This window comes from Dendrobates tinctorius, unplaced genomic scaffold, assembly GCF_039654945.1.
Source record: "Dendrobates tinctorius isolate UK_male_01 unplaced genomic scaffold, ASM3965494v1 ptg000008l, whole genome shotgun sequence".
Classification (NCBI taxonomy): domain Eukaryota; kingdom Metazoa; phylum Chordata; class Amphibia; order Anura; family Dendrobatidae; genus Dendrobates; species Dendrobates tinctorius.
The window spans coordinates 22,566,258-22,581,476 of NW_027361676.1; the positions used below are offsets into that span (position 1 = coordinate 22,566,258).

At 43.4% G+C, this 15,219-nt stretch overlaps 1 protein-coding gene across 2 annotated transcripts in view; it reads left to right on the forward strand.

The window, feature by feature from the left end:
- GUCY1B1 (guanylate cyclase 1 soluble subunit beta 1) overlaps window positions 1-12,477 on the forward strand; it is a 125,188-nt gene extending 112,711 nt beyond the window's left edge. For both annotated transcript variants that reach the window (XM_073576430.1, XM_073576431.1), the window contains exons 12-14: window positions 1,226-1,380; window positions 10,022-10,148; window positions 11,390-12,477. In XM_073576430.1, the coding sequence (XP_073432531.1) occupies window positions 1,226-1,380; window positions 10,022-10,148; window positions 11,390-11,395 (288 nt within the window). In that variant the 3' untranslated portion in view covers window positions 11,396-12,477. The remainder of the gene's footprint in view (window positions 1-1,225; window positions 1,381-10,021; window positions 10,149-11,389) is intronic.
- The last annotated feature ends 2,742 nt before the right edge of the window (window positions 12,478-15,219 follow it).

Genomic DNA, 15,219 nt, shown 5'->3' on the forward strand with positions numbered 1-15,219 from the left:
TCACTCAATGAAACTGTATTTAGTGAGGCTGGAATCAGTCTAGTTGGAATGTGGCCAGGAGTATCCATATCATATACTTGTGGTCGCATGACTGCACACTCCTGACACCAGGGAATCACCACAACGCACAGGTGTGCTCGAAGTGAGAATTCACAAGTCTGCAGTCATATAGAGTGACTGCTGACTTGTAGCTTAAAGAAAACCTGTCAGCAAGATTGAGCCCCATAAACTAAAGGCATGGCCAAAATGGCACTGTGATGAAGTTTTCATAAAGTTATGTATTGTGTGCTCTTGGGTGGGATGTCGGGGCAGGGCCTGCTTTCTGTTTTCAGCCCCCCCCACCATTCTCCACTGCATCTTGAGCAAGTCACTGTTTATTCAGTGCTAACAGGTTCTCTTTAAGACTGACAACCCCCTTAAAACAACACAGTCTTAAAATATGGCTGATCTACTGTACCATGATGATTTATAGTGTTCATTGAGACTGTCTAGTCTAAGTTTACACCACTTTTTATTTGGCTTATGTTGTACCAGATATGTGTATGTCTATTCTTGCTCAACTTTTTGGCAAAGTGTGTTGTGTGTTATGCCACACCCCCTTGTCAGCAAGGGCACAGAAAGCATCTAAAACACATAATAAATAAGGTCATAAAAGACCATTTTTTAGTGAAAATTATGTCAGATTTCTGACATCATCAGCTTGATAAATATGTCCCAGTCTTTATTCCTCTTTATTCATAGACAAGCTATAAATTCAACAAAAAGTCACGTAATTTTGTCATGTTTGTTCTTTTGCTTCCACTTCTGCCACTGTAATTAGTATTTAGGTGGCTAATCAGCTACGGTCGATCTCTGACAACATGTCAAGTTCATGCGTATGTTCCCTTACCTATCTGACACTAAGGCTGGGATCATACATGCGAGAAACTCGGACGAGTCTCGCATCTTAATACCCGGCACTGCCACCGGCACTCGGGAGCGGGGCGTGCAGCTACATGTATTTCTATGCAGCTGCACGCTCCGCTCCCAAGTGCCGGGTATTAAGATGTGAGACACTCATATGAGTTTCTCGCATGTGTGAGCCCGGCCTAAGAGCAGTGTCTGGCTAACCTTTAAGAAGTAGAGGACTGATAGAATCAGTGGGCTCCATCACTTTCCATTGACTACAATAAGCTGTGAAAAAAAGGTTAATTGAATTACCCTGCATTTGCCTCCTTCTTCCTAGATCACAATTGGCATTCACACAGGAGAAGTGGTGACAGGTGTTATTGGGCAGAGAATGCCGCGCTACTGCCTGTTCGGAAATACTGTCAATTTGACTAGTAGAACAGAGACAACTGGAGAAAAGGGGAAAATAAATGTATCTGAATACACATACAGGTAAGGCCATTAAAAATACGTAAATAGAAATGAAAGGACATATTGATGGTAAATTATAGTAATACCATATTTTAATTCCAGTGAAGAAAAAAAATCAGCATTATTAAGAAACAATATATTTTCCAGCCTCCATACTATGAAGCTGGTCATACACACTATATGAGTTATGCATTGTCACAGTCAGAGCCAATCCAGTGGGAGTGGCCTCACTCCATGTACGCGCCGTGACTGGTGACGCGGCCATCCCATAGGCGTGGCCTCGCTCCATACAAGTGTATGGAACGAAGCTGCACCCACTAAAGTGCTCTGACTGTATAACTCATATATACCCTCCGGTACGGCTCAAAAAATGGCAAGTCCCCACAGTGCATAATGCATGCACTGGGGAATTCATAAGTCTACAGTCACACTGAGTGACTCCAGACTTATTGCTTTGGACCGGACAATCCCTTTACAGGGAATCTGACACCCCCCCAGGACATATACTGTATAACCTATTAATATGGGCATAAAGGTGATAGAAACGTTACACTAGTCCTACCTGTATGCCTCATGTTAATGGTATTGATCCTGAGAAATGTTATATTCTTTCTTTATGTTAATGATTTCTTCCAGGCTCTGGGGCATGTGGTACGTGGAGGAAATCCCTGCCTCCTTTCTTCATTGTAATACTTACCTCCTCCAATCAGCACCAGATATGGCTCCGGAATCCTACGCCTGCGTTCCCTTAGCAATACATACCTCATCTTCCCTTCTGTGGGCACTGTATTCAGGGATGTTCTGCGCAGGCCCCGGCGAGTCACTGTGACCTCCGGTGTGCGCAGCGATAATATTCTCTCCCCACTTCCTACCTACACAGTCATACATAGCTAGGAACCATGCGTATGTAGGGTTGAGCAGGTTCGCAGGATGCAGTGACGAGACACTAGACGACTGATGGTTTGCAAAATAACTTTTTATCTAGCTTTAGCCACTGGGCTTGTTTGAACAAACATACAATTGCGAACCAAACAAACAGTCCACGCAGGAACTCAACAATCTTATTCAAATTCTAAAGCCACTTAGCCTTCCAGGGACTGCTGGTTTCGTGAGCGTGGCTGCGTTGAGGTCGCTGAGGCAGCTGTCCTGAAGTCTCGCTTCCCCAGGAAGGAATGGGGCTCAACAGGCCCTGAAGAAAGTGATGACGGTGGGGCGCAACAGGCCCTGAAGAAAGCAATACCGTTGGGGCGCAACAGGCCCTGAAGAAAGCGCTGCCGCTGGGGCGCAACAGGCCCTGAAGGAAACGCTGCCGCTGGGGCGCAACAGGCCCTGAAGAAAGTGATGCCACTGGGGCGCAACAGGCCCTGAAGGAAACGCTACCGCTGGGGCGCAACAGGCCCTGAAGAAAGTGATACCGTTGGGGTGCAACAGGCCCTGAAGAAAGCGCTGCCGTTGGGGCGCAACAGGCCCTGAAGGAAATGATGGAGGTGGCGCGCGGTGATGACGCAGTTCCCCAGATGACCTGTAACCGTCCTTTATCAAGGAGTCTCTCCCAAAGCCAGGGTAGTGAGCCTTTTATCTCGCCTGTGACGAGGTGGCGTATCTTCAGGCCGGTGACGGCCGGGTCGGCGTGATGGGGGAAGGCTGGGGGGAAGTGCCCAGGCCTCTGTGGCCTGGTTACGGGTACTCACGGCCACTACCTGAGGTAAAGTTCCTCTCTCGCCAAGGCGGGGGGTAGCAGGGATGCTTCTCTCAGAACGAGAGCGTGGAGCAGTCTCTGTGAACAGTCTCTCACTTCTCTCTTGTCGGTAAATGTCCAGCTTTTTCCTCGCAGGCTCCTCTCTGTGCCCCTGCAAGTCACCCTGCGTCCTGCCTTCACTCTCTCTCTTCCCCAACTGCCACCTCAGCGCGTCCCCTGCTCCTTTTACCCTAGCCCCGCCCCCTGTTGCCCTGACAACCTCAGTCGCATGTCTCCCTTTGTAATCCTCCTGATGTGATTCCTTCAATAACTCTGATGGCGGTCCCCTTGGTTCCGGCCCAATCACTATATGGGGGTCCTCCTCCCCACACGTACATAGCTATGATTATGCAGGGTGGAAGTAGGGAGAGCACTTTATCGGCGCACACACCGGAGGTCACTGAAGCGGAAGTCTCCAGCGCCTGCGTAGAAGATCCCGGAATGCAGTGCCCACAGAAGGGAGGATGAGGTATGTATTTCTAAGGGAGTGCAGGGCGCATGCGCAGGATTCCAGGGCCATAACTGATGCTGATGGGAGGAGGTAAGTATTACAATGAAGACAGGAGGTAGGGATTTCCTCCAGACACCTCACACTCCAGAGCCTGGAAGAAATCATTAACATAAAGAAAGAACATAACATTTCTTCACAACAAGATCGTTTATATGAGGCATACAGGTAGGACTAGTGTAACATTTCTGCTATCTGTATGCCTCATATTAATAGGTCATATATGTGCCGGGAGTGACAGATTCCCTTTAAATATATGTGAAAACCATTCAATATTTTCTTTATAGAAAATATTGTGGAAGTGAAGTATCAATTGCATGCTCAGACAGGTGGAGTGTGTATTGGGGTGACAGGATGGGTAGGCATTGGTCTAATATAGTCATTCAGACAACAGCTTTCTACTGTGTGAGACCAAGCTAATGGGCCTCATATACAGTAGATTGGTCAGCCAGCTGCTATCTTTCCTGACTCCTTCATACACAGGAGCTCTCACTTTTCCAAACATTCCTGTGTTCTCTATGAGATAGCTGCAGTTAGACTCCCCCGGGGGTGGCTTATTTTGCCAAAAACAAAAGGATCTGTCAGGGGAGAGTCAGGAGGCCATTATACACATTAGACTGGCAGTCATGCCTGCTGATTTCAGCAGGTTCAGCCAACGTTAATTTAATGGGTGGTGAGACTTTAAAGGGGTTTTCCCTTGAAAACAGAGTACATTTTGATCAAAAGATCTTGGAATAATAGTACGTTCTGCAATTGGATGCGTTAAAATATGTTCCTGTGCTGAGATAATGTTATAAATGTGCCCCTGCTGTGTACTGTGTAATGGCTTAGTCTGACTGTGCAGGGACGTGGTCTGATCATAGCACAGCTCCTGGGCAGGGGAAGAAGCAAAAGAGTATACAGACAGAACAGCGGGGATCACAACTGATTCTTTACTGAGGTAAAACATTTCCCTGCCTGTTTTTAAGCAATGTTTTACCTCACAGAAATAATCAGCTGTGATCCCCTGCTGTAATGTCTGTATGTTCTTTTGCACATTTACAGTATAAGATTATCTCAGCACAGAGACATTTATTCTTATAACACATCCAACTGTGGAACTTATTTTCCAAGATCCATTGATTAATATGTACTTGGTACAACACCTTTAAGTCTCTCTTACTAGGAATTCCAAGTTCACAAGGTGGTTATGGTGAAATGCTGGGTGCACCACATCTCCTGCAGCCATTCTTTATTGATATTCTCTGTGCTAACTTTAAGAAAATTGTAGTCAATTTTAAATTGTTGAGCATGTCTCAGCTATTTTGGTTAATGTCAGGGAGACAAACGTGCTTAAGGCTTATGTACACACTGTGGAATCACTCTTCGTTGAATGGAGACTTAAGGGTACTGTTACACTTAGCGATGCACCAGCGATCCTGACAACGATAAGGATCGCTGGTACATCGCTAAGTGGTCGCTAGTGAGCTGCCACACAGGCAGATCTCACCAGCGACATCGCAGGGGTCGGGGGTCGTTACTTACCTGTCAGACGCGGCGATCCTGACGTCCTCCCGCCCGCGTCCACGCGTCGCTTGTCCGTGCCACAGGAAGCCCAGCAGGAAGCGCCCGACGAGAAATGATCCAGGACGTTCTCGCGCGACCAGCGATGAGCAGCGGGGGAGCCGGTCGGAGGTAAGTATCAGACATAGCGATATCGCTAGCAATATTGCTGCTACGTCACAAAATCGTTGACGTTACAGAGATATTGCTAGCGATATCGCTATGTGTAACGGGGGCTTAAGGATGTCACAGAGGTCTATAAATTCTCTACTGAACCTGTTTTTAAAGGGAGGTGCACATGGAGCATTGATTGTAGAGGAGTGTACAGTATTTCCGCACCCACAGAGCCTGTACTGCAGGGGCGTATCTAGGGGGGGCAACCGGGGCAGTTGCCCCGGGCGCAGCCGACAGGGGGCGCAGTCCGGGCCAGAATGCAGCGGTCCGCAGTGTCCTCCCTGGCCGCTGCGTTCTGCCGCCCCCCCCCTGGGCGCGTGCCGGCTCCCAGGGAACAATTGTACTGACGTCTGTTTAGTGGAGATGGGGGTTACTGGGGGTTAATGAGTGGAGATGGGGGTTACTGTGTGGGGGGTAAAGAGTGGGGATGGGGTTAATGTGTGTGGGAGGTTAATGAGTGGGGATGGGGGTTAATGTGTGGGGGGGTTAATGAGTGGAGATGAGGTTAATGTGGGGATGGGGATTAATGTGTGGGGGGTTAAAGAGTGGGGATGGGGTTAATGGATGGGGGTTAATGTGTGGGGATGGGGGTTAATGAGTGGAGATGGGGTTACTGTGTGGGTGGTAAAGAGTGGGGATGGGGTTAATGAGTGGGGATGGGGGTTAATGTGTGGGGGTTAATGAGTGGGGATGGGGGTTAATGTGTGGGGGGTTAATGAGTGGGGATGGGGGTTAATGTGTGGGGGGTTAATGAGTGGGGATGGGGTTAATGTGTGGGGATGGGGGTTATTGAGTGGGGATGGAATTAATTTGTGGAGGGTTAATGAGGGGATGGAATTAATGTCTGGGGGGGTTAATGAGTGGGGATGGGGGTTAATGTGTGGGGGATTTGGAGTGGGGGGTACATAATGTGTTGGGGGATTTGGGAGTATAGACAGGGGTTAATGAGTGGGGATGGGGGTTATTGTTTGGGGGGGTTAATGAGTAGCGATGGGGTTAATATGTGGGGGATTTAGAGTGGGGGGTACATAATGTGTGGGGGGGGATTTGGGAGTGGGGATGGGGGTTATTTAATGTGTGGGGGATTTGGAGTGGGGATGGGGGTTAATGAGTGGGGATGGGGTTAATGTGTGGGGGATTTGGAGTGGGGGAGGGGCGCCGAACCAAATTCTTGCCCCGGGTGCCAGGAAGCCTAGATACGCCTCTGCTGTGCTATCCTAGACTAAGAGACCATGCAAGTCTGCTGTCCACTCTAAAATTTAGCTATTTACATAAGGTACTGGTACAGTGGGGCAAAAAAGTATTTAGTCAGTCAGCAATAGTGCAAGTTCCACCACTTAAAAAGATGAGAGGCGTCTGTAATTTACATCATAGGTAGACCTCAACTATGGGAGACAAACTGAGAAAAAAAAATCCAGAAAATCACATTGTCTGTTTTTTTTTCATTTTATTTGCATATTATGGTGGAAAATAAGTATTTGGTCAGAAACAAAATTTCATCTCAATACTTTGTGATATATCCTTTGTTGGCAATGACAGAGGTCAAACGTTTTCTGTAAGTCTTCACAAGGTTGCCACACACTGTTGTTGGTATGTTGGCCCATTCCTCCATGCTGATCTCCTCTAGAGCAGTGATGTTTTTGGCTTTTCGCTTGGCAACACGGACTTTCAACTCCCTCCAAAGGTTTTCTATAGGGTTGAGATCTGGAGACTGGCTAGGCCACTCCAGGACCTTGAAATGCTTCTTACGAAGCCACTCCTTCGTTGCCCTGGTGGTGTGCTTTGGATCATTGTCATGTTGAAAGACCCAGCCACGTTTCATCTGCAATGCCCTTGCTGATGGAAGGAGGTTTGCACTCAAAATCTCACGATACATGGCCCCATTCATTCTTTCATGTACCCGGATCAGTCGTCCTGGCCCCTTTGCAGAGAAACAGCCCCAAAGCATGATGTTTCCACCACCATGCTTTACAGTAGGTATGGTGTTTGATGGTTGCAACTCAGTATTCTTTTTCCTCCAAACACGACAAGTTGTGTTTCTACCAAACAGTTCCAGTTTGGTTTCATCAGACCATAGGACATTCTCCCAAAACTCCTCTGGATCATTCAAATGCTCTCTAGCAAACTTCAGACGGGCCCGGACATGTACAGGCTTAAGCAGTGGGACACGTCTGGCACTGCAGGATCTGAGTCCATGGTGGCGTAGTGTGTTACTTATGGTAGGCCTTGTTACATTGGTCCCAGCTCTCTGCAGTTCATTCACTAGGTCCCCCCCGTGGTTCTGGGATTTTTGCTCACCGTTCTTATGATCATTCTGACCCCACGGGGTGGGATTTTGCGTGGAGCACCAGATCGAGGGAGATTATTAGTGGTCTTGTATGTCTTCCATTTTCTAATTATTGCTCCCACAGTTGATTTCTTCACTCCAAGCTGGTTGGCTATTGCAGATTCAGTCTTCCCAGCCTGGTGCAGGGCTACAATTTTGTTTCTGGTGTCCTTTGACAGCTCTTTGGTCTTCACCATAGTGGAGTTTGGAGTCAGACTGTTTGAGGGTGTGCACAGGTGTCTTTTTATACTGATAACAAGTTTAAACAGGTGCCATTACTACAGGTAATGAGTGGAGGAAAGAGGAGACTCTTAAAGAAGAAGTTACAGGTCTGTGAGAGCCAGAAATCTTGTTAGCTTGTTTCTGACCAAATACTTATTTTCCACCATAATATGCAAATAAAATGAAAAAAAAACAGACAATGTGATTTTCTGGATTTTTTTTTCTCAGTTTGTCTCCCATAGTTGAGGTCTACCTATGATGTAAATTACAGACGCCTCTCATCTTTTTAAGTGGTGGAACTTGCACTATTGCTGACTGACTAAATACTTTTTTGCCCCACTGTAATTGTATGATAATACACAGCAACATTATGGGACAATGCCTCTGAACACAAGAAATCTATGCGGAGAACAGGAAACAACCTGTGGATGTTAGAAATTGTCTAAATTTTTATCAGCTTCTTACTTTTCCTTCTAATTTCCAATCTACAGATTCAGTTTGCATCTGATTAGTCATCATATTATTAGACCTACTGTAAATGCTCATCTGTAGGATGCTCTGATGTGATTTTTCTCTGTTTCTGTAGAATGGATGGATCAAAAAGTATTTAATACAAGATGATCTAGATGACCAATAGTGAATGTAATACCTTTGGGACTAAATGAGACAGCCAGAGACATCTAGCACCTATCTAAATTACAAGGAAGGAATGCGCAATAAAAGCTTCACGAGGTGTTATAGTAGGCAGAAATCTCCAAATGAAAAGATTTATCTGATACAGCTGGAAAATATATCAGGATCCAAGTAACTAGATACTAAGCCCATCATGACTGATTTGTGGTGTTCTTATGGCAGACGTGTAGCTCTGCCAGATTGAGAATGGAGAATTGCACAATTATTCACTAAAATAGACGTGTGTGTGTGTGTGTGTGGTAAATGGCTGGCAGGATCATTCATCTAAGTGGCTTTTCTTGTGAGGATCAAAAGCTGGAGATTTTGATTTTCCAAGTATAAAATGACATATTTATGGGAACTAATGAAGAACAATTAAATACAAGAACTTTCACTTACTGCCAAGATTTAGCATCTTCTTTCTTTATATATATTTTATAATATAAAAATATATATATTTACAAATATATATACAACAACGGATCTGGAAGGAAGAACAGGAACATGAAGCATCATGGCAAGACAAGCCGCTGCATGGGATGTACCATCGACAGATAATGGAAGTGGCTGACATGGAGAAATCCTCCCAATGGTTGGAGAAAGCTGGACTCTGAGATAGCACAGAGGCACTAATCATAGCGGCACAACCAGATCCATAGAAGCAGGAATCTACCATACAAGACTCAAGGCGCAGACTGTGCAAAGAATCCTCAGGAACCGTCCAACACATAGTGACAGGATGCAACACAACCAAGGAGAGGGAATTGTATACCAGAACATCTGCACAGCATATGGGCTAAATCCCACTAGGTCCAGGTGGGAGACCTCAGAAAAAGTGGTGGAGACTGAAAGGGCTAAAATCCTGTGGGACTTCAAGATCCAGACGGATAAGCAGGAAGTGGTTAACCAACCTGACATTGTGATAGTAGACAAGAATCAGAAGACAGCAATGATAATAGATGTGGCAGTGCCAAGTGACAGCAACATCAGAAAGAAGGAATAAGAGAAGCTGGAGACATACCAGGGCCTCAAAGGAGAACTGGAGAAGATATGGAAGGTGAAGGCAACAGTGATTCCAGTGGTGATAGGAGCACTTGGAGCAGTGACCCCTAATTTGGAAAAATGGCTTCAACAGATCCCAGGAGCAACATCTGAGCTCTCTGTCCAGAAAAGTGCAATACTGGGAACAACTAAGATCCTGCGCAGAACCCTCAAACTCCCAGGCTTCCAGGACAAGACCACCCCCATTGGGGGGTGATAAGGAAGTTTTTTAATACCTATGAATATATAAAAATCTATATATTTAAAATGGTAAGATTATATTAAGCTAGTTCTCCATATTACAAGTTTATAAGATGTGACCTGTAAACTGCCTTGTGATAGTACATGCAAAAAGTAACACGTCATCATGATTATGACAGAAAAGGCTAGTCCTTCTGTACCATTTAAATTTAATTATATGATTTCCCTGATTTTTCAGATGTCTTATGAGTCCAGAAAATGCCGACCCCCAGTTTAATTTACAGTATAGAGGACCAGTGAGCATGAAAGGAAAAACAGACCCAATGCAAGTGTGGTTTTTATCCAGAAAGACTGCAGAAATGGAGGTATGACTAATGTGGATGGAAGACTGGCCTTATCTAAACAGTTCACATGTTTTGCTTTGAATTAAATCTGAAGTAATAAATCATTGTTAGCAGAATGATTCATACATCTAAATATTACTATCTAGTTGTGCCCAACTATTCTTCAACACTGTTTTTACAATCAACACTTATTTTCTTAGAGAAAAATTATACAATGCTTTTCAGTTCAGGACATTGGGCTTTCGAGATTTTAATCTTAAAAATGAAGTATTATTTTATTTTCTGGGATTGGAGCACCACTACATTGCCTCTGGTCCCTAGATGTTTAATTCCTGAGAAAGGAGTGGTCATCATTGGATTCACGACTAGCAACTACACTAAGCTAAAAATGTTCTTAATTGAAAATTTCTTTCTGGATCCTCAATCTGTGAGCAGCACTAGAAACAAATTCAAGCTTTTCTTCTCTAATCACTGAGGAAAGGGAAAAATGAGAGTCAGAATACATATATACATACCGATTTCCTTGTGGAATACATGTCAGAATCAGCATGAAATTGTTAAGCCCCCCAACAAATCTATGATACCTTCATATGATGCTTTGTTCTTCTATACAATCAATGATTGTCACATATTGCTTCTGTAAAAGTTTACATACCCTTGTTAAAATGCCAGGTTTTGTCATGTAAGAAATCATACCAAGGAGAATAATTTCAGAATTTTACCACCTTTAATGTCACCTATAAAATATATGAGGGCATCTCCTGTGTACAGCCTTCTTCAGTTCAACCAAGAGATTTTCAGTTTGATTCAGGTCTGGGCTCTGGCTGGGCATTCTATAACTTTGATCTTCTGGAAAAGCCAATTCTTTCATTGATTTGGAGGTATGCTTTGGTTTGTTATGCTGAAAGTTTAAATTCCTCTTCATCTTCAACTTTATAGCAGGGGCCTTGAGGTTTTGATGCAAAATTGAATGATATTTGGAACTCTTAATTTCTTCCTCTTTGTCTAAAGCACCAGTTCTAGGCCAAAAGCGTAATGTTTCCTCTACCATACTTCACTGTAGGTATGGTGTTCTTTTGGTAATGTGTCTACTTTTGACCTGTTAACAGATACTCTAGAAAAGAACGTTACACAATTCTCATTGATATATTAATAAATGTCTTTCCAGGTAAGATAGAAGCTGGATAAGTGACAATCTTTAGAGGATTGATAACAATATATAACAAATTATATAATTTGATAACATTTCTCTTTTTTTCCAGGAATAAGTCCAGCATTAAAACTGGAAAAACAAATCCAATGAAGATAACAGAGATGTTGTGCGTCAGTATTTTAGTTCAGTGCCCGGATTTAAAATATTTTAATTTACTGCTCCCCCTTCATTTGTGACATACAAATATGTAAGCTGTAGCTGTAAATGTTCTTTGGGAATATCACTTTAGTGTATTTTGTACGTTGCCCTGGTGGCAACCTCTATTATGTAATCTATATGCCAAATTTGTAAGAAAAAAAAAGTAAAATATTGTGGCACGATATTATACTTAGGTAATAGTCTATATTTTGAGCTGATGTTTAGTACCACTCTATTTAATGAACTCATATACTGTATTTCTTATTCTCGTGATATATGTACTGTGGATAATGAAGAAATGTATAGTTTTAACAATAGGCGGGGAAAACATTTAGGTATACTTGTAAACCAATTGGTTGGGTATGTGGTTGTATTAAACATTTTTGCATGTCTGCAAAACTTAAGTCCAAACCTAAAGTGACCCCAAACTGATACCCAATGAGTGGAGGACATCCATAACTAGGATAAAAGGCAAAGACACAGTTGCTTCTAGCCTGCTTAGTGTTCTCAGTATTTCGGTAGTGACCGTAACATGCACTCACAACAAGTACATAGGTATTTTTATATGTTTACTAGTACTTTACATACATTTTTATGAGTGGCAGTGCTCTATGTCAGCAATGTATATGATAGTAATGTATAGGATTTGTATTTTAGGTAATAGTAGTAATTAACAGGGTATCTTTGTCCATTGACATAGCACCCAGATAATGAAGTCTTTACTTTTGACACACAGAAGCAAATGCTTGTAAATATAGATAGAAAGGTCATATTTTTAACTATGTGCCATATAAAAGTGTATTTCTGGGTCTATATAGATGAATGAATCCCACTCAGTTGACATACAGAATGTATTGTGCTGGTGTTTCATGATTTACTTAATCTTGAACAAGAAGCTTCCTAATATTTATCTGTACCTTTACATGTCACATATGTACAGTATAAATTATCTGGTACTGTAAAGACATCCATAATAAATTATTTTTTCATCACACTGTATACTGCAGATTTCTTTGTGTTCATATAATGTTAAAATCTTTAAAATATCAATAATAAAATTACCAGATATTATATTTAGTTGCAAAATATCTGATTTTGTTGTGTACACTTATTGTCATACTTTCTCTGATATTTTCAGAATTTCCATGAAAGTGATTACAGAGCTGAGTATGCGTGGCCAACTTACTTTTTCCACATTGGGGCTAGATGGTGGTTGGAGGATCCCATTCTCTAGATACATCTCTAGGGCTCTGGTGGAGCCTATATCTATGAGACATTTATAACATACGCATTGGATATGCTATTATTGTCTGGCATGAAAATATCTCATTAATAACAACAAACAAATCAATATTTGCTCTGACAACCCAATGGCTTCAAAATAGATGAAAGTGTGACGCTAGCCACTTCTCACTGCTAAGCCGTGAGTCAGAGAGGTCAGGGAGTCCAAGGTCAGAAGCCAGGACAGGAGGGTACATCATAAACAGAAGGAAGAGACAAAAGCGTAGTCAGGTAACGCTCCGAGGTCAGAATACCAGGAGGATAACGGATCAGAGCTGAAAGGGTTAAACAGGCAGATGGTCAGAACAAAGTCCAAGGACAGGGAACAGATCAAGTATATAGAACTCAAGGCACAGGAAAGCACAAACCTCACAAGATGAATTTACATCTGGCAGTGGTCTGGGAGAAGCTGCTTAGCTAAGTAGGCATGGCAATTACCCGGGATAGTGAACAGTTGAGACAGCCGACGCCTCCCAGTCACAGATTAGCTAGTGAGCTGTCAATAAACACACTGACACCTCAGCACGCCCCTGAACCAGACTGGATAGTCATGCTGTCAATCATAGTAACTGCATCCCAGACAACCTGAGGGGTGGAACTGTGACAGAAAGCATCAATTGTTCTAGACCCACTGCCTCACAGTTTTTGAAAAAGCTTGGCTGGGAGATTGTATAAAACATCTTGGAGAACTAACCGCAGATCTTCTGTGGATTTAGGCTTGTAAAAATCCTTCTGTCTCTTCACGTAATCTCAGACACACTTGATATTAAGATCAGACTCTGTGGAAGACATATCATCACTTCCAGGGCTGGAGTATAGTTCTTAATGACATAGAATGTATGTTTGGGGTTGTCCCGCTGTAGAACAAATTTGGAGGTAGATGACTCCCTGATGGTATTAGATGACGAACACTCATCTGCCGCTATACCGCATCTATATTGCATCATAATTTAGCGAGTTGGGTCGTGTTGTGATCCACAAGTTGCCACAATCGCTCAAGTTGCAAAATAAAACAAATTATTTCAATTTTATGCAACTTGCATGCTGATTTTTTGTAACTTGCAGGTTACAATACAACCTCATACACCTAGATTATATGCATTGTTGTTTGATCTATAGCAGTGAAATAAATGTTGCTGACAAAATTGCCATGTATCCCCATACATAATGTATGCAACCAAGCATTCTATTTGATTTCCCTACCTTACCATTTTACCACTTTATTTTTGCCTGAAGCATAATAAGAGCAATTTATTGTAGTCTTTTCACTTTTTGAATTAGCAGTTCATTTTCCTCCTACAACCAAAGAGCTGGAAACCACTCTCTTCATAGGCAGTTATTCATCCAGCACTAACTGGACAGTTATTATAGGCTCTCGTGCAGTGTTGTTTAGCAGTTAAAGTAATATCAAAAATGGTAAAACTTAATGAGCCTCCAATAACTTCCACTTCCAGCCATCTGCTTCACAATTTTTGGACAGCAGTTGGCATGTGACATCACCAGGTGTGCCTGCTTGCTTTACTCACTTACATGTCTCTGCCACCTATTGTCAGCGAAGTCTAAGGCAACCTCTTTCCTACATATTATTTCAAGGGAAAGTAGCAGTTTAAAAATCACTGTAACATCAGCTTTTGTAAGTACTACCATTAGCCTGACCTGATTATAAACATACAGTGACATTACAGATGTCTTTTCTCCAATTTGAGCATGTTAAACTGAATACATCATGGTATAGTGGCTACAGAGCTGAGAAAAATTCGTTTTGATTTTTCAATTTCTCCTCTCCCTTGTGGAGATATTATTTTGAAACCTTAGGTTATAATTTATGTTATAGTGCAACTGCACATTGCCATAGATTTGTCTCTAGGGGCATGTTCTTCCCCTGAGAGCTGAGTTACCTATCATTACAAACACTTCCAGAACTCATCTCATAGCAGTCAGTGTGGGGGAAGGGTGAGAACTGACAACACTGTGAAATAAGATCTGGAAGTGTTTGTAATGATGCATAACTCACCTATGCTGTATCCAGTGGCAGATTATAATGAGGTCAATATGGGCGGCAGCCCAGGGCCCAGCGGTGTGGGGGGCCCACCAGCCCAGGGTAACTTGCCCCATTATAATCCGCCACTGGCCCCCGCTGCCCCTCACTGATAAATCCCTGCCCTGTGTGCACAGGACCTGTGATGAGGTCACAGGAAGGGAGGAGTCAGGGGTCACATGATCAGGCAAGTCAAGTATGTGTAGGTTCAGGAGGGGTTTGCAGGGTGGATGTAGCGTGTGTGTACGAGGTGTACGGAGCAGAGCCGCGTGTGTACGAGGTGTACGGAGCGGAGCCGCACGTGTACAATGTGTACGGAGCGGAGCCGCGTGTGTACGAGGTGTATGGAGCGGAGCCGCGCGTGTACGAGGTGTACGGAGCGAAGCCGTGTGTGTAGGACATGTACGGAGCAGAGCCGCGTG